Below are 26,948 nucleotides of genomic sequence, written 5' to 3' on the forward strand. Positions count from 1 at the left end.
ATATAGTCGCTTTGGTGAATGTCCGAAATATTTGTCATATCCGATTTGATATTGATTTATTCGTGTATATTATTATATTTATTCGATATTTTAATATCTGCTGAGGATAGATTAGGAGAAACATCAGCGTTTTATTTAATTTTAGTACCGGTTAAATGCATACTATTCAGTGACACTTGACCTTAAAAAAACATTGATGTCGGGCATACCGGGCAAATGTATACCGGCACTGAATCTTAGAAAAACATTGATGTAGGGCATGTATACCGGGGCAGTGGCACTTAACTAAACCTAGTATATATTTCGGACATTAACCAAAGCGACTATGTGATTGTCAACATTCATATTTTTATTTTATAACCATCGTTGAACAGTCGACCCAATTTTATGAGCTTACGACTACTCATGTTCAAATCCGTAGCCTTGTCATTTTGAACCCAATCCAGAAGACAAGGGTACTCCTGCATCAAGTATTGGGAGAAATTTGCCTTCATGGAGGACTTTTTGATGGAGCTAACCAGCATTTGCGTATCACGGAGAGGAAGACTACGAGAACCTCCCACGGTTAGCCTGACTGCAAAGGAACTCTAACCTACGATCCGTCTACCACTGAGGATATTTCACGTCAGCACTGTGGTTGCTGCAAGCCGGTTGCAGAATTCGTATCCACTGGGATTCGAACCCGGTTAGCCTCATTGGAAGGCGAACGCTCTATCTCCTGAGCCATCGCTGCTCATTGATATAACATTATTAGAATCTACTCTTTTGTTATGAAAAAAGGAATTGAGGTCATTCAAATGTTACGTAATCAGATTTTTGATAATTTAGGACTCCCGCCTTGTTGCCAAAATTAAGCAAATTACTTACCATATCCATGCTTACGTAAGAATTAGTCGCGATACTTCACTTATTTTTCGTTTTAATTTCTATTATAATAATCTATTTTTTAAATTAAATTGAAATAAAAGATGCAACTTTATCTAGAACTTATTTACATTATAAAAATGCTTTCTCATCGAAAAAAAAATGTGTTCCATCTCTTTCTTTCCCCAAATTCCGAATTTGAAATTTTTCTAACTGTATAATCTTTTAGTTCCGCTTTTTTTCTTTTTTCTTCTTCTTTTTTTTTGCATTATAATTAAAAAAAAAAACTAAAATAACTGAATTTTAATGTCTCGCGTAAGCATTGTTTGTCCCTCACCCTTGTCAGCGAAAATAAGCAAATCACAAAAAGATGTGCTAACGTAACATTAAAACGGCCTCGTTGTCATAAATCAAACAAGGTTTAAATGAACCGATTTATTTAAGATCCTATGGAAATAAAGGAGGGCGGCAGTAGTGAAAATCATAGCTAAGTGGAAGAAAGTTCTAAGTGACATTTTAGGGAATTCCCGTTAAAGTTTATGCGTTAACAATAGGTCAATAAAGATTATTATTTTTTTCCCCCAATGCCCACCTGGAGAATGACCTAAGTCATACAGGCATCTGAAGGGCTGATTTGTTGACCACTCTTTCAGGGGCACCCTATTAGGTGGGTCAACGTTGCTCCCACAGTAAGGACAGATAGTACAGAGAATGAAAGAACATCCATGCCTTGCCCGGGATTCGAACCCAGAACCTTTCTAAAAATAAAGATTATGCATTGGCTTTATTTCTTGGAGTTTGTAATCGGCGAAATCAAAAAATCGTAGCAGACAAACTGTTCGCGACTTGACGTTCGCACTCTTTGCGTTTTAGTTTTTTGAAAAAAAGAGACGCTTTCTAAGTTCACTCGGTGACTATTTGTTGCCAAATACACTTGGAATATTTTTTACTCCGAAAAAACTTCATGATTGTCATATTCACTGAGATATGTCAAATTTCAAGATTAGCGAAATAAATTAACGTTGTACAGTCAAGCAAGACTAGAGAGGAAATAATTTTCGTTGTCGTTCATAATTGTCTGTCACAACACAATAGATAAATAAAAGTTGACCTGTAAAATTATTTAATATTACAATAACTGTAAATTTACTTAATTCTACAATTTACTCTGACTGTAAAAATTACTAAATATTATAATTACTTTAAATTTACTTAATATTACAATGAATAAAACTGCTAGTACTGAACAGTATACCTCTAACCCAAAACAACTACTTAAAAATCGTTCTCTCAGCAGGAAATTTCGAAATTTTCCGGAAATATTTCTCGTATGGAATTGCCTATAAACTTAAAACGATAACAACTGTCACAAAAAAACATAAAAAAGAAAAATAAAGAGACTATGGGTTGAAAATCTAGTGGGAAATAAAATGTTAGTGGTTTAAATTAGTATATTCCAGGAGTTTTACAATGTAGTTATAAAAGTACAAAACATCTAGATAGATTATTAATGGTTTGTAAAAATACAAAAAAAGATGAATAAAATAAATAATAATAAGTTCTGAGAAGGAATCAACAAAAATATTAAATTTCCTGTTTTTTTTTTCCAGTTCATGTTATTAAAAGTGTGACCGAGGGGTAAACCAGAAGCAAAATTCAATCTAGAATTCTGTTCTAACATAAAACGTGAGTCACGATTTGCAAGGCCATTTATTTTAAACGTAACGAGACTTTCCGATGCGTGATTTCTGTTTAAGAATTATTTTCTACTTACTTTACGAACACTTCAGACCCTAATCTTCCAATCTTTTTTAGAGCAAAATCAAGAGCGTTGCCATTTGAAAACTGACAAGTACAGTTAGTTTCGTTTTCCTCCGCTTGAGAATTCAAAATTAATAATATTTAATTTTATCAACCTATCTCACTGTTAAAAGAAATGATATTTAAATTTAATATTATTTTATAGGGTGCCGGTAATAATGAAAATTAAATTATAAGAGATAATGCTACATAATAAATTTAAGAAAATATGAAACCACGGATTGTTCCGTAAAACGTAATAGAAGTAACGTATCAAATATATTGCTAATAGCAAGTTCTATTTTATTTTATAATTGGCGTTGAACATATCATTGCTCAACTCCTTAGCTTTATAATTCTAAACCACACCCAGAAGACAAGGGAACTTCTGGATCAAGTATTGGGACAAACTGGCCTTTGTGGAATACTTTTTGATGTGACTATCCCGTAATAAAATGGAGAGGACAACGACAAAAACCTCCCATGGTTAGACTGACGGCAAGGGGATTCTGATACATGATCCGTCTGCTAGGGTGGAGATATTTTACGTCTGTATTCGGTGCCAAGTGGAAGCAAAATTCGAATCAACCAACCATTGAATCCTGGGTCGTTTCTTTGGCAGGCAAGCGTTTTATCTCCTGAGCTATCGAGGCTCAATTTCAAGATTTATTAAAATGGGATATTTGAATATTATTAGTCATAAGAACAGTAAAAAAATCAATTTCAAGTAAATAAAGTGGGAAAATGAGAAGTTGAAGGAGGTAAATAAAATTGTGGGTAAGGTGATCGTTATCAGAATTAGAACATTGCAAATGACAGCACAATAAACCTAAAGGCCTAGAGGTCAATTTATTTGAGGTTGTCAGTGTGCGAATAAGTACCACATTGATTTTGAAACAAGCGAAATAAACAAATAATCAATAATGTGTTATGGAGTTTTGATTGTACGATAATCAAATGACCAAGAACAACATCCAACATAGGAAGACAACGTGTTCAAAAGAAATGCTGTTCGTAATCTAATTATACAAACAGTAGAATATAATTATACTCATTATAAATGCAAAATATGGAAAAGAATAGATACAGGACCACCTTGAATAACTTTAGATCTAATGATCGGATCTTCACATTCTAGGACTCAGTCTTATTAATGATTCAAGGGGGTGACCTCAAATAGGCTAATTAATTAGTGCAGACGATATTTTAAGTTACGAAATCAGACACAAAAACGTATTTCCTTTGACTAAACATACCTTTTTTACGACGAATTCGGATTTCTGACCCCCAAAATGTAGGGGGCAGCCGCAGTTTGGAAAATATGGCCCCCCATAGTTTGTTCTGGACCAAAGTTTTTACCCCATAATGTTAATTTCATTTTATGCGTATTTATGCCATATTTCGAGAACTTTTTAAGCGAACTGAAAACTTTTTGCACAGAATTATAAAAATTGTTTATCCAAAAATAATTTCATGCAAAATATAATTTTCAGTAAATATTTATTATTTTATTTAATAATAGTCGAAAAAATTTTGAATTGTAAGGTATGCAATTTTTTGCATAATTTTAAAGAATGTAATTTTAAATGGCAAAATACGAAATTTTCGCGAAATAGGTTAAAATAATTCCCGAGAAATTAAATTTAAAAAGGCAGTATTTTAAAAATTCAATTTCCCAGGAATTATTCGACCGATTTCGCACAAAATTTGAATTAATGCCCTGTAAAATCACATCCTTTAAAATGATGTAAAAATTTTTATATCTTACGATTCAAAACTTTTTCGACTATTATTAAATAAAATAATAAATATTTAATAAAGGTTATTTTTTGCATGAAATTATTTTTGGATAAACGAATAATATGATTGTTTAGAGTGGTCCGTTTTTTATATTGCACTCTGTACATTTGTTTTCCTCATTTGCATAAAATGAAAACTAAGCGCATTTAATCAATCATAACACAAACTAAGTGAAAACATTTTATTTTTTATTATTCTTGTTATTTTTATTTAATTTATTTTATTTATATATTTATTTATTGAGATATCGATGACTGGAGAGCTATTTTTGAGTTATTAAAAAAAGTGTCAATTTAGCGTGATATAATTATAGAAGATATAAAAGAAATTTTTTTTTAAAAAACTAAAACTGAGACTTGGAAAAATTCAATAATTAAACTTTTTTAAACATATTTATCTAAGTGAATTAGATCTAAAAATGAGAAGATGGGATTTAAGACAGGATCACGAAATTTTATTCTCAAATAACCCATTGTAACTTACAATAATTTCGAAAATACAAATTTGCATTTTATTATAACGAAGACTTCTCATTTATTTTAAAAATTAATATACTTAGATTATACAATGGATTGTATATTCTAAGTATTAGTATAAGTAAAGATTCTAAAAATTTTTTTCCTTGATTCGGACAAAGTCGGTTCCTCGGAAACGAAAAAAAAAAAAAAAAAACTGAAAAAGTTATTGTCAGATAGAGGGGGCGTATCCGCTAGTATTACTAAGAAATAATTTGAATAATTAGTATAAATAAGTCCGTGGTTATTTATAAAAAGAGTTTTAGTTCAATTTGAATACGCTCTATAACAGGGGTTTCCAACTTACATGAGGCCGGGGGCCGCATATAAAAACTTCAGTCAAAAGGCGGGCCGCAACTTTATCAAAATTTTATATAGGACTCTTTTATGCTTGAAGGAACATTGAATATTGGTGTCAGATTTTTATCAAGTTGTACAAAACAAAAGTATTGAATTACAAATAAAAATAAGAAGTAGATTTTTGAAAATATTTTATTGCATATTAAAAAATTCTGGCTACAATAACTTTAATGTGCACCTATGTATTAAACAATTGATGTGCAACAGATATCAAATTGTTAAGATATAAAACTTAAAAGTATTTAAAACCCATACAGATTTTTTTACGAAAATTGTCCTAAAAAAATTACAACTAATATATTTTAGTTCACTGGTCAGAAATAAAGGCGTCTGTCTCGGGCAGCCAGTTGGTAAACACTGCTCTATAACTTGCTTGTAATAGAATTTCTATTGCAAGCAAGTAATAGAAATTCTATAATAGAACAAACAGTCGCTGTTCATTTTTCAAATTAATAAGTACCAATTAATTTTACCGATAAACATAAAAACACCATTTATTATTTGTTTCCGACCTATCACTTTGCATAGTAAAAGTAATATTAAACTTTATGTTTTTTTTTATAAAAATTTGAACCAGTTTATGTGATGAGAAGATCTTCATAAGATTGAAAAAGAGTTATTGTCTGCCGAATGGAAATCATAACGTAGGCATGACCTTGAAAAAATATTCAAGGCCTCTATGAACACAATTTGAATAAAATGGGGGAAAAAAAGTCTTGATGCAATAGGAAAGAATAATGTCAAATAAAGGCAGTTCTGAGGAAGTGGGAGTTGAACACAGTTCAAATTTATACTAAAATGTTTGAAGATAATTTATAATCCTGTCAAATGACAAGAATTATTGCAATACATTGCAAAAAAAGTTTTAAAATCCCTAACAAAAAGAGTTAATTCAAATAAGGGAACAAAGTTTCAATAATACTATTACTTGGTAATATCTAACAAACATAAGTTCAAGTATCTATTTAATTTGAGCATATTAAAAGTAAGAAATTTGAATTATTGCAGTAATATTCCAAAAAAGCTTTTAAACACCCTTTTTTCGTATAAAAAGTAAAAAGAATTTGATATTGTATCGAGAAGTATAATTTTTTTTAATGCAAAAATGCTGAAATAACGAAAAAATAAAATATAAATAAATAAAACATAAAAAGCAACATCGCATGCGTAAAACTTGCAGAAATGTCAAATATCCGTACAAAGTGCACATTTGTTTTAGTTAATTTCTGCACTGATTTGGATTTGTGTATGCACTAATTACAGAGATGGTAGTATATGGCCCTAGAGAAAATGGTAGAAAAAATAGTATACCGTAAAATTGTTTGGATGGATAGAGTTTTTGCCCCATGCAATAGGTTAAAAAGGCCCTATAATGCGGCAAACACCCATCACCCATCATGGCAATTTCTCTTTCACCTGCATAAGTGATTTAAAATTTAAAGTATAAAAAAAACGCGTTCAGAGAAATCTAGAGTAAACCGTGAAGTTTCAAATGTTGAAAAAACGTTTTTAAAATATCCTAATGCAAGCAAAATATTTCAGAACTTTATCTCCAATGCATAATCCTGTCATATTGTAACTTAAGATAGCACATTGGGGATATGATCCTGAAATATTTTGCTTGCATTGGGATATTTTAAAAACGTTTTTTCAACATTTGAAACTTTACGGTTTACTCGAGATTTCTCTGAACACGTTTTTTTTATACTTTAAATTTCAAATTACTTACGCAGGTGAAGCAGAATTTGCCATGAAGAATTTCTTCTTCGATATTGCGTTCACTTTTGCGTTGCACCTACTCCGATCTTGTCTTAGTGGTTTGCAAACTACTCGCATCCAAAAAAGTCATAACACGGGAGCGTGATGCGGAGGTCAGTGTATAAATTTTTTTCTTCTCTTTTTTTTTGTATTTTATAATCGTAGTTGAACAGCCGACCTAATTTTTTTGGATTTACAACTACTCATGTTCAACTCCATAGCCTTGTCATTTTGAATCCCAATCCAAAAGACAAGGGAACTTTTGGATCAAGTATTGTGAGAAATTTGCCTTCGAGGAGGACTTTGCAATGGAACTAGTCCGCATTTGCTTAACATGGATAGGAAAACTGCGAAAATCTTCTGACGGACTCTAGCCATGATCCGCCTGCACACAGAGGATAATTTACGTCAGCGCTGTGGTCGGTGCGAGCCGGGTGCAAAATGCGAATCGACCAGCCATCGCTGGGATTCGAACCCGGCTTACTTTATTGGAAGGCGAAAGCTCTATCCCCTGAACCACCGCAGCTCAGTGTATAACATTCATCATCGGCCTTCCGATTTAAATTGTGTGTGTATAGTGTGCTTGCGCCGATTTTGTCTTCATATCTTTAATAAGGTTTATCCGTCGCCAATAACCCATAAGTATAGATCTGGGTGGGACGTTTACAACCAAATTCAAAAATATTATAGATGAAACGTAATCATTATTAAATTACAAGTGCGGAAAGCAGTTTATCTACGAAATAAATATAATATATAGAAAAAAATTTCTATTGAAATTTTTTTTTTTTTTTTTTNTTTAAAACTCCTCCTAAGCAAATAGCTCACGGTTCGGTTTTTAAATATGAAAATGCAAATTCAAATTTATATTTCAAGAAAAATAAACAATTTTTAATTTAATTTCATGTGTTTCTTAATTTTTATAAAATATAAATATTTATTTGTAAAATCATTACTATAGACAAAAGAAAAATGTAAATAATTGTTCACTTACTTGAATAGTAATTTAATGAATATTATCTTGAAACAATTTTTTTTTTCTTGCTCTACAGTCAAAATTAAAAGCTTCCATTGATTTTTATTCCTCGTTATTCAATACACAACATCAAAAATTGATCACAGTTTGAAAATATCTTCATATTAGGCGCGCTTATGAAACAGTTGGTCTGGCAACGAAGTAAACAAAACAAATCCTTAAGAAAAAACTTTCTCTTTTCCTTAACGACAACGTGATTCTCACATATATTTCTGATGAAAAGTGTTTAAAAGTGCTAATATAGACATTTTTTCAGTTATGTTTGCCTTGTTGTATCATTGATGAGTAATTTTATATAAAAATTTAATCCGAAATAACAAACTGAAATAACATTTGAATGCAGACAACTTTGAGCACCCATTAACTGTCCCGTATGTTTGTAAAGAGAGTGACGTCATGCGTTCTAACGTGCAGAATTGGGACAAATTCTTGGTCATTTCAATAAAGTGACTTCTGTTAAATTAAGTATTAAAAATAGCTGTTGTTTGTTTTCTTTTAATTCTCCTGCTATTTTAAAGTGTGCAATTTGTTTAAGGGTGTGAAAGTGTTTTAAGGAAGGAAAATCTCTTCTTTTATTATAAAAATTTCCAACATTGATCATTATGAGGTAGCAAACTTATTTAATTGAACATTAAATACTATGAAGCATTTCAATTGATTTTTTATTTTATTTTAACGTTTATAAACAATAAATTAAAAATTAAAGATAAAACTTTTAAGCATAATCATCTCTTTTTTACAAATAGTTTTATACTTTCGTAGCTCGAGGGCCAGTGGCGCAACGGATAACGCGCCTGACTACGGATCAGGAGATTCCAGGTTCGAATCCTGGCTGGCTCGTCGCTACGGGTCTATCTCGTTTTTAATAAAATTTTTTTAATATCATACCTTTGATTTTTTTTCCAAATCTTAAAACTAAGTTCCAAGCAAAAAATTACATTTTATTGCAAAAAAACATTGAAGGGATGCACTATTTTTCTTATTGCTTTGATAAAAACATTATTGCTAATGTTATCTAAATTATTATATTTTAAATCCTTTATTAAACAAGATCTACATTACAATCCTAACCATTGTCATCTTTTTTAAAGTTAGGAAAATTTTTCAAGTTAGTTTATTCAGAAAAAAATAAAAATGTCACGAAATTGTACCTCACAATATAAAACACGATTTTTTTAAATAAATCAAATTATATACGAACAAAACCTAAATATGTTACTTTGTGGCGGTGGATTAGCAAATTTGTGACAGACTTTATAGGTTTCAATTAATTTGTTAAAAATAAATTTTATGCATTTATTGTTTATGTAGTAAATATTATTATTTTTGAAGGCACAACTTTTTGCTTAAAAGACATTTCAAATAGAAATTTTTCTAATGCTGACATCTAGTGTGTTTAAAATTCACTAACACTAAAAGCATGTAATCTGCTACATTTAGTAATATTTTTTATATTTGAAAAAAATTATCAGAAATTTTACTTAGAATTTAGAAAAACTAATAATTTTTAGCTAGCAATCAATGCAAAATCTTAGCTTCCAACTGAAAAAATAGTACATAAAATTAACTATTTAATCCACTCACATTTCGATTCAGTAGAAATATTATACTTCATCATTAATGCAGGACAGTCGTGTCGCCATCTATTAACAAACTAAAACAGCATTATTTTTGTTTACAACTTATTCTGTTGATCAATTTATTTTATTTCTTTGCTAATGTTTGTAAAATTAAAAAAAAAAAACTTATTTATAACGAATAATTTTAGTGCGAAAGCGTTAATAATGGGACTGGTGTTTATAATTTTAAATTAAATTTCGATTACAGGTGATAAATCTTCAATTAAAATGTTTAAAAATCTTAAAAAATAACATTGTTTTTTTTTTTTTCTATCTGTGGGCACAATACAATAAAGCAAGAGTATGTTATAATGCGCAATTTGAAGCGAAAGAGTCACATTATATAGTCCAATCCAGGTATTGGTATAAGGTAATTTGGTAGGATTGTCAATGAAATTCATATTTTCGATATTATCAATGAGCTAAATTAACATGCAAATTCTGGGCATTACGTATTTTAATTCTAGATGAACGTATTTTATTTTCAGTTAGAAACTTTTACTGTACCTTATACTCAGCAAGAGATGTGTTTTACTTCAATTTATATACCTCAATAACTTTGAATATTGCACTTTGGATAATGACTTTGTGCCAATTTTCAGTTTCTGTTGATCAACAATGAAAGCATGACTGTGAAACACAAAGAACTAATTTACAATGTTGTACTAAATAGTTATGCAAGAACTTTACGCTAGTAGGATGCTTGTAGATATGAAGAGTAAAGAGATTTAAATTTAAGGTTATTAATTAAGGTCAGAGATGTATCGGATACACGGCAATTACATGGCTAGATTTTTATTACCCGCACCTGACAAAAGAATCTTACTACCCAGGACCAGCTAATTTAACCAGGTATCTAGTGCCGGGCAAAACTCATTTATGCTCGCCACCACATTACTATTTATAGTAACGTTCAAACTATTAAAAAAAAAATATATATATATATTGTCTAGGAGATCTCATTAGTTTCGTAATTTAATAATCAAGTAATATAACTGGTTTATGAACAGCATATTTTATCTTGTGTAGAATTTTAAATCAGGAAAACCTTAGTGAAGTGGACACCTTAAGAAAAGATGAAATGTGTTTACAAAAGACAAACGTTGAATTTGGAGAAAAACATGCTAATTCAGAAATCTAATGTTGAAAACTATTTTAACTAAATATGAAAACTACATAAAAACAAAATTAGAATTTGAAAATCACAATGATATTCATTTAAAATCATAATGAATAAGATTGTCAATGTGCAATACTTACTAAATTTGGTCCCAGCTATATATATTTTTCATCATTTGGATTTGAAGACTGAGCATTTTATCGAAGTATAATTAAAACATACAATTTCTTCCAAATGACACATTAATTATCTCACTGTCGCATTCAATCGAATTTCAATTAAATTTAAAAAAAATTTTTTTATTACATTTTATAAAAAGCTAATATAAATATTTTATTCTTTTCTTAAAAATCAATGTAACTGAAAAATTTTTGTGGATAAAAAATAAAGCGATTTAGTTGCGACAGTGAATTAATGAGTTTTACATTTGTATTGAAATTAAAAATTAGTCGCTACAATGATTCTTAAGAAATGAATAAAATTATTTATAATAGCTTCTTATAAAATGTAATAAAAATTAAATATTTGGTTTAATTTAATTAAAATTCGATTAAGAATGATAAAAAAAAAGAAGATAGAATTCTTTATTTTCAGCAGCATAAAATTAACAACAGTCGAAACTTTGTTCAGCATTGCTTGTAACTTTTTATTAAAAAAAAAAAAGACAAAATTACTTATTTTGCAGTTGTTGATGTAATAAACTTTACATATTAAAGTACATAAAATGACTTTTGTAAACATGCATTCACTTTTTAATCTCTAACATAGATAATGAAATTTTTTAATTTCATCCAATTTTTTTAAAAAGGCAATTTAGTACTATACCTTCTTATTTGCAATTACTGTAGTCTAAAATAAAATGCATTATTCTTTACCAGAATACAAAGACAAACTTATAAATATACAGTCAAACCTCGATATCTCGAACTTGAAGGGAGAGGAGAAAAAATTCGAGATATCGAAAAATGTATGTTATCGATGGTAGAATAAAGAAAAATGCTCTTTACATTCCTTATTATTTACTATTCCATATTTATTCTAAAAACACTTTTTACACTTTCATTTAAAAAAAGATTCAATTATTGTTTGCTTTAGAGATGTGTAAGAAAGTTTGTCTATAACACTTTCTAAGTGGACTATATCTTTAAATGTCTCCTCTGACATATTCCGCTGCTTCTCAATGAATCTCCTTACAGTGCCCACTGCAGAAAGAGCTTGCTTGTTAGTAACATTGGGCGGTAAATCTTCGATTTCCTCATCCTCTTCTTCTGATAGTTCACAAGAAGCTTTTGTTTGAGAGTTGATATCATTGTCATCCCTCTGACCACAAACAGTTACAGCATAATCTACATTTACAGTCATGAAATTCGATGTCATCAAGTTTCATGAGTCCGGTCAATTTGTTCCAATCATTTTCGGTGTAGTTTTCAGCAGAATTAACGATATTGATTGTTTGACTACTTTCGTGATCTTTAATGAATCCAGACTTCTTAAAGCCATTCATTATCGTAGAGGAAGACACATTATTCCATGCCTCTTCAGCCATTCTAAAAACTTCGTATTTTTTTTGAATATTTTTATAATTTTAGAAAAAAAAATCTACACTATTTATGGAAAAAAATTCAAGTTATCGAGGGATTAGAAATTTTTTTCGTGAAATCAATTTTTTTTAAACATTGAGTGTATAGGAAACTTGAAGCGAATTTTTTCTTCCTCGAGATATCGAAAAATTCGTGAAATCGAGGTACGAGTGTATATAATTTTAGTAGATTAAGATTTTTCGAGAAAAGTAAGAAATCCATTTAATACATTAGTGTCTGCTAATTAAGTAATAATTCAGATAAAATTACAATTCTAAATTTTAAAAAAAATTATGTAAGTACAAAAACATTTTCCATAGGAGCCACTGGTTCATTGTAAAACTAAATTCATTGTTAAACACTTGACATAATTTTAAGAGCATCAATATCGAAATTTAAAAATATCTTTTCTTGTATGCTTATTTCTTTTAAAAATAGAAAGGTAAATAATAAGTCCATAAATCCAATTTGAAAGAACAAGTCAAAAATGAAAAATGATTAAATATTTTTATTTCAATGATTGTATAATAGTTACATAAAAACAGTTTCTCATCAATTCATAAAATAATTATAAAGTATCATGCATATCAGTCAGGCATTCCTAGAAATATATTTCATTCCGTATTTGGCAACTAAAAATTCATCTCTGAGTCACAGTATGCAAACACACAAAAACCTTTGTATATTTATATACAGTTCATAATTTAAAACAGACTCAAGCACAAATCATTATATACAAATCTAAATGTTACAAACAATTTTTATACAATATGATTAACAGTTAAAGTCTTGCTAAAATCAACTCTTAAATTTATTCATAACACTTGCGTACATTGAATTATACAACTACAATTGCTTCCTGATTTGATGCACACGATTTTTACACAAGGCAATAACTTTGAACTTTTTCTGATAAAAATAGATTTAAAGTTTATTGCTTTTTTTCTTCTTCTCATTTCTTTATTGCTGCAAACATAAATTTGCTCACTTATGATTTACATTAAATCTTTTAAAAAATACGATGAAGCGGAAACTAATTTACAAGGCCTTGAGAAATGATAACTTAGTGGTGGAGCTGGACCAGAGTCAGGAAATATCGACATATCACATATAGCAATATTTTTGTCAATTAATCTTATTTGCATTATTTTTACATTGACCAATATATTTACTATTCAAATAAAATTTATTAACACTCAGTATAATATCATATTTGATATTCATAGTAAGACATGGCACTCAAAATATATCAAAATACTAACTTAGAAACATATTATTACGACAGTATTTAAGAAATATTGATATTTTAAAGGTACACCCCCCAGCTCTACTTAACATAAGAAACATTTTCAGCAGCTGTGCAATAAAAAATACCAGAAATCGATTATTAAGAAAAATAATAAATTTTAAGCAAACAGTTTCTAAGATTATCATTTCTTTCTTTATTCTATCAAACTATGCAAAGTACCACACTTTGAAATTTTTTTGTTGAAAATATTTAGCGACAAATAACTATGATTTTAGTTCAAATGAACAATTCTTAGATACACAGGGATAAGATTTCACTTTACAAAAACATTTAGTAATGAATTTAAAACAATTATTATTCAAATTGATAAAATTTTCTTTAAAATACATACATATAAGATATCTCATCATATGTATGATAAGATATCTCATCATATGTTTAAGATAAAAATAAATTTAAAAAAAAAAAAAAAATTTTAGGACATTTCAAACCCATAAAAACTACACATGAATAATTAAAAAACTACATGACGGAAAACGCATTTTCAATTTAAAAACCGGACAATGGAACACTGAAATATAATAAAATTTCAAAAGTTAATATAAATTCCAGCCAAATCTGTAATCCTTAACCATTTAAAAAGCAGTTGAAGCTACGATAGGATTTCATACACTTGTGAAACTACAGTGATTAAAAAGTTTGAATAAAAAATGCCTAAATAAGATAATTCAGAATTACTCAGGCGACTTTAAAGGACAGCAAAACAAGTAATTTTTATCAAAGAACACACTAGCAAATGCAGGACACCCTTACAGAGTTTCTCAAGTAATATTCCGTTACCACCACTTTTTTTTTCGTTGTTCTTTGTTACTTCTCAAAGACTATGTAACCTATATATCTTCCAAGTTTTAAGTATTAGAGGGAAAAAATTTAGATAAACATGGTGCAAAAATTTCATCATATTTGATATTTTACATCTTTAATATGTCATCTTAAACTTGACTTTCTCACAATAAAACCATATACAGATAATTTTTTGAACAAACTTTTAAGCGGTTGCTCAGCAACCATAGTTTGTACTTGTTTTGAATGCTTAGACAAACCCTTATAATTTGTCAATGTACTTTTGAAACACACTGTATTAAAAATAGCAATATTACCTATTTGCAAATAAATAAAGACAATTAACAGTAAAAAAACAACAGAATTATTAACTTTAGTAAAGTATTTGACTAGACTTAAATTAGAATCATATTCACTTGACATTGTACGCTATGTTTTACAGACATGGCAGAAATAATGGTCACTTTACAATATAACGACAGAAAACATTTCTTTTCTTAAAATTCTCACTTCTTTTAATAACTTTTTACAATAAAATATATAACAAACATCATACAAAGTAAAAAAAAAATTGAGGAAGTATCTCAGCATTTAAAAGAACTTTGGCCTAAACAGCTGACTGTAAACAAAAGACGTAGCAACAGATTTCTTAAAACTCACTCAGTATAACAAAAAGCAAATAAATAATTCGAATGTTATAAACATTTTATAACAAACAATTTGGTACTCAACAGTCTTAACATTTAGTAACCATTCCAGATTCAGAAGTTATTCATGACTATCAGGTGCTTTGACTGGAATAAAATTTAGGTGAAATTTACCTGAAAGATTAAATTTAAAAATCAATAAATCACATGAAAATTTTGAAAAATATGAATAATAGTAAACAAAGCTACTACATTTAGATTAGAAATATACTTGAAATGCAGATTTTTAACAATATAAATTTTTACCTAAAGAAATTTGTTGCTAAAGAAAAAAACTTTCTTCAGTTAAAATTACTATACAGTGTATATTAATATTGTTTTATGCAGCAAGGTTAGCACTCAAATTTGGAAAAAAAAAAGAAGTTCCCTGTACATATTATACGCAAGATATTAACAGGAAAAACACAATCACTGTGCTCTTATATCAGCTATATTGGGCTAACTGTACTAGTTATAATTGCTGAAAAAACTTAAGGAAAAAAGGAACAGCTGAACATACTTAAAACAAATAATGCTATAATAAATGAACTAGTCTAATATAGCTGAAATATCATTCCTAAATATCCCAAATTGCACTTTGAGAGGTTACCATTTTTTAAAACATTGAAATAATAAACGAAATTCCCAGTTAATTAAAATTCTGTGTATTTTTTAGGTTTTCTCTGTGGAGTGTATTAGTTGCCACAAAAAATAGATACATTAATTTCATACTTAAAGGTACTACAGTCAATGCTCGATAGGGTGACCTCCCTGGACCAGGTGAAAACGGATGTTACAATATGAGGTTGTTATACTAAGAGAGCATCAAAATATACCATCAATATTAACTGATAGCTAAATTCAATTTTAACAAAGCAATGCTTTATTTTAATAAGAATTTGGGAGAAATTAGTAGTCATTCCCTTTTTTTACCCAATATTAAATACATGCAAAAGTACCCTTTAAAATGATACTTCACAGGTGAAAAATGCATTAAGAATAAAATACTGGGTCGAATCTGTCATTTTTGATAAATAACTTATATTAGGATAACTGCAAAGACCCTTAAGTTGAAAATATGCCATACAAGTGGACTAATGTTTCAAAAAAAGATAATACAACTTACACGAGATATAAATTAATACGACCACCTAGGATTTAGGTTAAGATTAAGATCAGATCACTCGAGGTGTTTCACAGTAATTGTGTGGCAACATCCAAGGAAATAACTATTTAAATAATTTCCTCTCAGACTTTAAGAATCAAATGATTAAATTTCGGTCCCTTTACAGCAGTGTTTCCCAAACTTATGACTTTTGTCTACCCTTCCTAAATTTTTCGTAACGATGTGTACCACTAATAAAAAATTGAACGCATTTTTTACTACAAAAAAATTTCAATAAAGTTAAAAATCACAACTGGCTGTTGATACCACTAATTATGAACTGTTAACTCTGCGAAAAAAATAGCCAATAGAAAAATACGTAATCATTTCATGACTAGCTTTATTTTTAAATAAAATTTTTTGAAATTTTCGTTTGTTGCAAGATATTTTGCATAAGAACGCGTACCCCCGTTAAACTGTTCCTGTACCCCTGGGGGCACGCGTATCACACTTTGGGAAACACTGCTTTACAGGATGCATAGCGAAATCTTTCAATAAAAAATAAGCACTTTTTAAGCACCAAAAAAATATTTTTAAGCACTCTATACATTAAGAAAATAATTTTCAAAGATTGTACATGATCTGACAAATAACTCTTTTCTTGATAATATTAGCCACTATAAAAAGGTCGAGAGATTTTTCGGTTCGATTTCAGAGGGTGGAAAATGAAGCCTGAAACGGAGAATATCTTGAAAAATGCAGCAGACTTGCACATGAGAGTGCAAGAATCTCACCGATCCCAGCTCAGTAGACGCACATGCAGATTGATGGCTTCATATGCTATGGGCATATGGTGCGCCGAAATAGACAGTGGCTGAATGAATTCTGAAAACGCTGAATAGAACAATGGGAAAAGCACGCTTTTGGATAATACGTGTCGAAAATAGACATGGTAAAGAAATCTCATTTTTGAAAAGGGAAAATGAAGCACTTTTTAAAAACACTTAATGAAAAAAGCACCTTTAAAGGCTTTTAAAAAACGAAAATAAGCACCTTTAAGAACTTTTCAAAAACACTATGCACCATGCCCTATTGGAATAAAAGGTTCAGTGTGGATGTACATCGTGCCAATGTAATTGCAAACAGGTCTTTTTGAAACAATTGTTGCAATTGAAGGGTCATGTAATGGTTGTAAGGGAAGGGTGCTGTAATGGCTGAATGAACTATAATTTTAATGGCATTCAAATTACTTCAACTGTTAACGTAATATGTTATAATTAATACCAAACTTTTATCAGCAAAATTTGTGCGATATTAATCAAGTAAAATTTACATTTTCACACATTAGGAGGATATACCACTACCCATAGAAAAAGCACGTTTAAAATTTGCATGCTAAAAACTAAGCAGTTCAGGTAATTTGCAGAATATCGCTTATGTTTATTTGAATGAGAAGAAAAACCCGATAATGATCTGTAACATTTACTGTCATGTTATGCATATGAATGAAAAATAAAGAGAAAAATCAGAAATTAAATTACCAGACTTGCTTAGATCCTCCATGGTTGGCTCCTTACAATCTGGACCTCTATGGCCAACTTTTCCACAGTTGTAACAAGTTGCTAACTTTTGAGGAGGAGGAGCAGTTGTTTGAGAGTAAGCCCCGTAGCATTGAGACCCTTGACTAGCAGTTTGGCTAGGGTTACCCTGAGTTGAAGGGGACTGTACAGAGTACGTTTGCTCAGGATATATAAGCTCAGGTGGTAAAGTAGTTATTCCATTTGGCAAAGTATAAGTGAAGCCTTGTCCGTGATTCGTTATGCCTGGCTGTGGCACAAAACCGTTAGATGGCGGTTGTGTTTGGAGAAACGGTAAGGAATGATGAAATAAGTATGGCATTCCAAGATAAGATAAAGATACTGGCACAGCAGAAGGCTGGGGGGCAGCTCCTATGGATGGTGAAGGAGCTGGGGACGGCCTTGCAGAGTTTGTAGTATAGCACGGGCATGAAACGGCTGTCAAAGGCGAAGAAGAATTCAAAATGTATCCTGTAACATACGGGGTATCTGAAGTCTGTATCAGAGGCTTAGGAGTCATATCACAATCCCTAATAGGATTTTTCTGTGTCATCCTGTTACTAGTCACTCCAGAATTTGTAACTACAGTCATATTGCTGCTCTTATATGTTGTGATACTACAAGATGCACTTGGAGAAGTGGAACAACCAGAAGTGACCACAGGGAATGGAGAAACACTCACAGATGACATCACCCTGTCTGGATGAGATCTTGTTGGACCAGGTATGAATGTAAGAGCACTTGCCAAGGGAATTCTTGAAAATTGATGATCGTAAACAACTGCACTAGGACTTAAATGTTGAGGAGCACTGTTCGTTCGACAAGGAATCGGTAAATATGCAGGTTTCACGTTTGGAAGCGGTGGCATCTGAGTAACAATAGTACTGTAAGGTATTGCCAATGGGATCACAGACAAAGAAGTACGGTTTACGCTGCCTTTCACGTTAAGCACATCGTCGTCACGCTTTATTACAGAACTGTCTGACGTATTTGTCTCGGAATCCTCACTTTTACCAAATTCTGATGTCAAATTAGACAAAGGTCCTGTCAAAAGTTAAAATTAAATATGATAAAAATCATTTCAAATTGAAAAACCGCAAAATACTGAAAAGAACTTGGTTACTCTCAGAATAAACAGAGAATATAATTTAACCTACATTAAAAAAAACTTACTCTTATCAGCATTTTCATCATTACTGGAACTGAGAGAGCTACTTTGATTGCATGTGTCGCCAGGTGATGGACTTTGGGGAGGACTTGAATATTCTGAACATATCGGAGAACTATCGTTGCTGTTCGATTGGTTGAGAATAGACTTCTGCATGAGAACTTTTTTAGGAACATAACATCCAATTACGCCATTGGGGGGACTAAAAGTAATAGAATAAAATTCAACTTAGAAAAGTACTAATTTTATGTGGCCAATGTAAATTTGGAGATTTTTTTTTTTTGTAAAACTTTATACTAAATAAAATTTTGGAAAATGCAAACATTTACCCACCAAACAAAAAATTTTTTGTTGTTCTCCAGCAATCATAATTTTATTTTCAGAAAAATGCTTGAGTTGATAACTTTTAAATTAATTTAAGACAAAGGTAATTTATGTCAGATTTCCTTACGAGTGAAAATTACTTTCTTACACCAATCCTTGACACATTAATAGTGAAGACTGACTTTATAAAGACAAAATAAATTTCCTGCTCACAAAAAAAATTTAATTTTGTCAAAAGGAAAGGAAATTTTAGTTTATTTAAAAAAATGTTACTCGTTAAGCATATTCATATTAAAAGTAATTAAAAGCATTGCATACAATTTGAAGGAAATGAAAAAATTATACATGTAATGAGGATCAACTGCCTTATGACAAGATAACCTTTCCACACCATGTTGTTAAATCGTTATCATATAGGATATAAATTCTTCGATAAATGTAATTTAATACATACTCCATATTTGCAAAACAATTAAATAAATAAAAATGGATTAAATCTTCAAAAAAAAAAAAAAAAAAAAAAAAAAAAAAAAAAAAAAAAAAAAAAAAGAAGAAGACATTCTGTGAACCTGCAGAAATTCGAAATCAAGGATTAATCTCAGGCATTTTTACTGTCTTCTTATTCTTTCAAGGAGAAACATTTATAAGCAAATTAACACTAATTATACAGGGCGGCCACTCAAAACAGATTTCAAATCTTAAATTTAGTAAAAATCTTAAAATTTCCAGGTTTGTGTTTTCCCCCCCCTTTTTTCTTATAAAGTGTAGGATGTGTACAAGAAAAGTGTCGATTATAAAATATCTTATTCAAAATGTCATTTTTTTAAAACATATCTTGAAAAAAAATTAAAATTTTTTACAAGATTTTTTATTATTTTTTAATGTTCTGGTACAACATTAATTTTTAAAAAATTAAGACGTGGAGAAAATAATATGTTTAGCTTGCAGAATATATTGAACAATTTTAATTGATTTTATTGAATTTAATGTGTTACTTTCAGTAGTATTTGCTCAAAGTGTACCTACAAAATTACAAAATCAGAATAACCAATAAAACCTTTGATAAGTATTGTTTAATATATTTTCATTAAGAAAAAGAAAACTGTTTCAGGTGATTATATATCAATAATTTTTAATAATTACAGTGGCTCCCAAAAGTGCTCACTCACTTATAACTTATCAGATGTATAATGTCTTAGCAAAACTGCACGGAATATTTTAAAAACAAAGCAAAAGTTAATTTTTGAATCAAATAGTAACAAAAATGTTACCCCACGAAAGTCATTGTACATTTAAATGTTTTGGATCTCAGAATTAAAATTATCGTCAATTGTTTTTTTATTTATTTATTTTTCATTTAATTTTTTATTTCTTTATTAGCAATTTAGTATCAAACCTATAATAGCAAAATTATATTTTAATTTTTGCTTGCTAACTCCGTAATATTTTATTTTATCATTTAAAAATGACTTGTGGTCGTAATAAAATAGCCCAAATTTGATTATTCGTCTTCATAAGAGGTAAATCAGTAATGAATATGTTAAATTAGTTTACTGTATTCAATTGAACTGTGTAATATGGGATAAAATGCTTAAAAGGACTTCATATTAGAGATTAAAATTATAAATTTTGTGGAAAAATTCATAAATTTGCAATTGAGTGTTGTAAAAGTTTCTGTAAAAATTTTAAAAAAATATTCTGCACGAATTTCACCTGAAAAAAAAAAAAAAACTAGTTACACGTATATTCAACCTTTAAAAGCTATTGTAGATTTTAAATTAACATTTAAGTAATTAACATTTAGTGGAGCTTCCTTTGGCATCTTCAAAGGAAACTCCACTAAATGTTAATTTAACGAAAAATTAGATTTACTAATAGAGTTTTTTCTTTAAAAGTGTATGATGACTTTTGTGGGATAAAGTTTTTGTCACTTTTTGATGATAGATTCCTTAAAAATAAACTTTTCCTTTGTTTTTAAAATATTTTATATTGTCATTTAAAATATTTCAGTTTTGTTAGAACACATTTTTTATCATTAAATATGCATTCTGAAACATTCATTTTAATTAATGGCTAGTCTAATTTCATTGAAAGTCATAAGTGTATCAACACTTTTGTGAATCACTGTAATTACATTTCAATATAAAGCTGTACTGTATACTGCATTATACTGTATTTCATCTTACCAGTGCTTTTTATAAAATTCACTGATCATATTTTCCTTAAACCAATATCTCAAGTCAAATTTTTAAATAATGGTATTTTGAAATAGCATTTTTATTTTAAGAAATTCAGTATAAAAAAATAAATGTTAGGAATGTAAAATTGTCTAATTTTTAGTTCTATACTCTATAGAAGAAAAAAAAAAAGATAAAATTCCTTAAAATTTATACTTTTCTGATTTTTTTTCTTATTTGAAATTAAAACATTTGAAGAATTCCAATCTAAACAAGCAGTTTTTTAATTTAGCATAGTTAATTGTTTTTGTTTGAATAACTGGAATCTTTCACAGTGCAGAACTAAAACACTAAGTTTCGTTTTCCTTCTCCTGACTAAACACATATGAATAAAAAAAATTATATTTTACGTATATACATCATTTAATATGTTTCCTATATATTCCTTAGTCATTGTCAGCTTTTTTAGGTAAAAAGAGGAATAGTTTTGAAATATCATCTCTGGAATGCAAGCAACATTTACGAACTTTCGATATTGTGATAACTATACAATTCGAATTTTGAATCAAAAAACTAATATTTACCAACAAAACCGTAAAATTTGATATTAATATATAGTTAGTTCTAAAAAAAACTTTTTTCAAAATAAAAATATACTATAAAAGGTTAAAATGAAATAGAAAAAATTAGCATTAATGCAAGAATTGTAACAATTTGTCGACAAACATTGCTGTTAGTGATGGGGGAAAATGCGTGATTGGTTGGTTTGCTGAGAAAAAATAATTTACAGATTTCTTTGAATGGGAGTTCAAAAGCTTTCAGAAAAAGAGTGCAATATAAAATCTATTATTATTAAATTATAACCAACTAATTTTTAGAGAATTTAATAAAGTTAAAAATACAAAAACTTTTTGACTCATTTTGTCAAAATAGAAAAAAATTACCATTCTCAATTGCGAACAAACTTGAACCAGTGTGTGAACACAGACAGAATTTAAAAACCGAATCCCAACCCAGTCTTNCCACCATATTGCCTTTCCTAAATTGCACAGTCTGCATAGAGATCAAAGGTTTCTACATTTGCTCAGCAACCATGGGAGAATTTTATGTTGTATTCTAGTTTAACAGGGTTATAATGGAGCAAATTTTGATGAAAGCAAAGTAAGTTGATGATATTTTAACTGTTTGGAGATACATTTCCGTCTAAAAAATGTGGGTATAATGGATGAAACAATTTAAATTAAGAAAATTAGCAAATAACTTAAATTAGTGAAATTAATAAAATATCAAAGAAAAAATTTCCAGCTTTTCTTTAAAATTTCCAGGTTTTTATCCATATTTCAATGATTTTTCCAGGTTTTTTCCAGTATAAAAAAATTCCCTGATAATTCCAGGTTTTCCAGGTGGGTGGCCACCCTGTTATAGTACTATTCCGATATTATGCAATAACACAGTTGCCACTAAAATCTGGAAAAAAAAATTCCCTGTTCATATTATACACAATATATTAAAAGGAAACACAATTACTGTGCTAGGGTGTCAGCTATATTGGGCTAACTATACTAAGTTTAACTGCGAATCCAGAAAAGGATCAAGTATTGGAAGAAATTTGCCTTCATGGAGGACTTTTTGATGGAACCAAACAGCATTTGCGCTACATGAAGAGAAAAACCTCCCACAGTTAGCCTGATATCAAGGGGACTCTAACCCATGATCTGTCTATAACTGAAGTTGTTTTAACGTCAGCACTGTGGTCAGTGCAAGCTGGAAGCAGAATTAGTAATGCCAGTCATTGCTGGGAATTGAACCTGGCTCACCTCATTACAAGGAGAATGCGTTATCCCCTGAGCCAGTATGGCTGGACTTAAACTATTAACACTCAACATACTGCAGTACTGGCGATAGCAGTATCTGTTGAGGAATAAAAGAAGTATTTTTGCCATGAGCGGAAATTTTATCACAGGGCTGCCACACACAAAAAAAAGAACAAAATAGTGTTTTTAGCAGCCTAAAGAATGAAAATAGTTCCCGAAAATTTATGATAATTTTTAAATAAAAGTTAGTGTCCTAGTACTAAATTTTTATATCAAACAAATTTGTATATTTGCAGAAAATTACTTTACTAAAAAAAAAAACATACATTTCCTAAAAATTTTCCCCCGCTATCAATAATTTAGCAAATATATATGCACATATTCCTTGTTAAAAGTGATTATTCAAATTCGAAAAGTTGTAAATAAGTCACCTGTGGCAATCCTGTTTTCACAATTTATTATTTTTTTCCAACAAATTTGAGAATATACGGGCAAACAGGAGATAGTCGTATAATACAGGAGACTAGTAAGGTATGATAATATTTATAATGATAGTAATGAACAATATTTAAGATGATTAAGATTTGCAATTCACGTGCTTTTTGATGCCAGCTATTTTTTAGTTTTCAGTGTTTTTCAATCCACCAGCAAATTTTTTATTTTTCTGCATATGAAGATTTTTATAAATGCTGGCTCAATATGTGTTTTAATTCTATAATTACTTATTTAATAACATAGGCTGCAGCAAGCCAATCTTGGCTACACGCTTTCTTCCTGCACAAGTTCTTTTTTCTTGGGGGGGGGGGAATATATACCGTTGATAACTGATAAAAAGAGAGCAAAAATGCTATATTATGCAATACCTAACGTAAGACATTAATGTTTCTGAACATATCTAAAAATGTATCGAAATATAGTGATGCCAAAATATTAACATTGTCCAGTTCTAAAACATGAACTTTCTAAATGCATAATTAAAAGATAAAAAAATAAAATTAAAAAAAATAGAAGTATTCTTTCAAAATTGTCCCTTTTCAATTTTTACAATTAGGCATTCCATTTCCAACTATTCTTTAATGTATTTTTATGTGTTGTAAGTAAGTTTTGTGATTTTTACTAATTATCGCTAATGCACGTCAAAAATAGAAGTATTTCTTCTAGCCGATTATATGCGACCTCTCAATTTCAGCCTTTATCATTGGAATTTATTTTTACTAAGCCCTGTAAACGATACAATTAAATTATAATAAAACCCAACAGATTTGACAATATTAATTATGCGAAATATTTACTAAACAATAGTAGGACAGTAGTGATCAGCTATGGATTTAATAAAAACAAAGTCTGTTCGTTTTCCATTTATATTTTAGCTAATAAATAATTTACCTTTTGCAATCAGGTGCTTTGGTCAGCTTTGATCCACTATCTTTAGATATATTTAAGGATTGAAGTTCATCAACAGGCACAGTTCGATGCTACATAAAAATAATCAATATTAAAATGCAACATACTTGCAATGCAATATAATATACAACTTTTAAGCTGCTCACAGTTAAAAAAATATAAGCGAGGTGAATATTAGCAATTATCAAGTACTGAATGATGAATTCTGAAAACTTTAACTATTTTTTATTAGTATGGATAGTTGACCGCATAAAACTAAGCATAGATGGCGTAGGGATTGAAATTCGCCGTAAGACTTCTGTGTTACTGTTTCCGATAGATTTTTAAGCCTAAGCTTGAAAAAAAGTGCCACCAAATCTTACAATATAACACCTTTTTGCAACTTAAATTTCAACAAAACAAACCACATATGAATTTGGAAGATTTCATAAGCATGCTATGCCCTACAAGATGAAACTCAAAAAATAGTTAACGTTAATATTTTATACAAATGTAGCCAAACAAGGGATTAAACTCAAAACATAGCCAACCTTACAACTTATTTATGTTGCGATATTAATTTTCCTAAATTTGTGTTAGGCTCACAAACATTTAGAATTTATAAACTATGGGAAGATCTTATGAATGGTAATATTACACGTAAATTTAAACATAAATCACATCAATAAAACTTCCTAGAATATTAAGCCTCTTCACACATCGACTCGTAGGCACAATATAAGCGGAGGGATACACCGGAAGTTTTCAATATTTCTTCCGGTTTTAAGAAGCGTGTAATTGTTTACATTCAGTCAACCATCCGTAAAAGATACAGTGCGGCTTTCCGGAGAACTCCCCCAGACACCAGTCGTGGCGGGTACTATGGTTACGAGGAAAGGTCACTTCGAATAGGGGTGCGGGGGGAATAGTTTCGTCTTAATCTTAGCATAGGTCGTCGTGAGTAAACCAAATGACACCTTCTTTCCTCCATTCCACCCCCCATTAGAAATGTGTTCTTGCTTGTTACCATAGCAGCAGACAGCCCCAGACTTTCAATCTAGGAGTTCACCTCAGAGTCGCACTATACCTTCTTTTGTGGATTGTTTTAAACGCTGTACAACATCAGCAAACTTGTAATAAGTCTTTTTAGAAAACAGTTAAAACAGATGTTTTTGTTGAAATTACAAACGGATTAAGAACTTTCTCAGGAAAAATTTTCTAAAACTTTTTTTTATTGAGATGATTTAGAAATAACTATATAGTTAAATATTTATTATTAAAGATAACTTCTGCATACTTCGTTGGAATTTAGGACTTGATATCATAAAGACAAAGCAGAACACATTATGCAAGGCATAGATACCAATTTTCCTCATAAAAAATTACAAGGCCAAATTTTCCAAATCAGTAAAACCAAAATTTTTTAAATTGAGAAATATTACTATTCAAAGCATACAGAATTTAAAAGAATGTATTAAACTTTTTAAATAAAAGAAGTAGGTAAAATACCTCCTCCCTATAATTTCTACCAGTTCCACAATGTTCAATAATGGGTTCCCTTGTTAAGAATTTATCTGTAGGAGCATCAATTGTACTTCGATCCACGGAGGAGCTCCATGGAGATGGTGCACGAGAATTAGTAGCAGAATTTTCAGGAGACATATAAGGAGAAGATAGAGGAGACTGGGCTGGAGATGTTGGAATATAGTTGCTGTAGGAATTAAAATCTGGTATAATACTTAATATAAAAGATAGGATATAAAAACATGAAGGTATAAATTTCATAATAATTGTGCATAATGCACTAATTTACACATGCTGCATAATATTTTACACATAGGGTATTAAAGGGATTTTTATAGCTATCAAAATAGAAAAATCGCAATATTTTACAGTTATGATTGACATTAAACATACTTGAAATGTTATGTATACTCATAATTTTGAATATTAAAGCACATATAATTCATCAAAGATAGTTAAAAGATCTTTTTTAATTAAGGGGTCACAGTACCTTTGCAAGAATTTTTTAAAATAAAGGTATAATCATTCATTTTGAGGATGCTTTACATGCTCATTTAAGTTATAATCAATAATTTATCTTGAAAAAGTAATTAAACTGATTAATTTTTTTTTAAATTTTAAAAAAAGTTGAAAAAATTCTAAATTT

The 26,948-nt window shown here is 29.6% G+C and overlaps 2 protein-coding genes and 1 non-coding gene across 6 annotated transcripts in view; 1 reads left to right on the forward strand and 2 right to left on the reverse strand.

The window, feature by feature from the left end:
- LOC107443971 (myocardin-related transcription factor A) overlaps positions 1-8,508 on the reverse strand; it is a 267,460-nt gene extending 258,952 nt beyond the window's left edge. The window contains exon 1 of one of the 3 annotated variants that reach the window (XM_071184277.1): positions 8,092-8,508. The gene's annotated coding sequence lies outside the window, so the exon portion shown is untranslated. The remainder of the gene's footprint in view (positions 1-8,091) is intronic. The other 2 variants (XM_071184272.1, XM_071184274.1) reach the window with 2 other exon arrangements.
- Positions 8,509-8,900: 392 nt separating this feature from the next.
- TRNAR-ACG (transfer RNA arginine (anticodon ACG)) lies at positions 8,901-8,973 on the forward strand. Its single transcript has one exon. It is a non-coding gene; the product is annotated as a tRNA-Arg (tRNA).
- Positions 8,974-12,940: 3,967 nt separating this feature from the next.
- The window catches only part of LOC107436542 (zinc finger CCHC domain-containing protein 2), a 29,852-nt gene continuing 15,844 nt past the window's right edge, over positions 12,941-26,948 (reverse strand). For both annotated transcript variants that reach the window (XM_043038903.2, XM_043038902.2), the window contains exons 8-12: positions 26,288-26,489; positions 24,782-24,870; positions 19,086-19,282; positions 17,877-18,956; positions 12,941-15,365 (exon numbers count right to left, since the gene is read on the reverse strand). In XM_043038903.2, the coding sequence (XP_042894837.1) occupies positions 15,313-15,365; positions 17,877-18,956; positions 19,086-19,282; positions 24,782-24,870; positions 26,288-26,489 (1,621 nt within the window). In that variant the 3' untranslated portion in view covers positions 12,941-15,312. The remainder of the gene's footprint in view (positions 15,366-17,876; positions 18,957-19,085; positions 19,283-24,781; positions 24,871-26,287; positions 26,490-26,948) is intronic.

Source organism: Parasteatoda tepidariorum, chromosome 1 (genome assembly GCF_043381705.1).
Source record: "Parasteatoda tepidariorum isolate YZ-2023 chromosome 1, CAS_Ptep_4.0, whole genome shotgun sequence".
Classification (NCBI taxonomy): domain Eukaryota; kingdom Metazoa; phylum Arthropoda; class Arachnida; order Araneae; family Theridiidae; genus Parasteatoda; species Parasteatoda tepidariorum.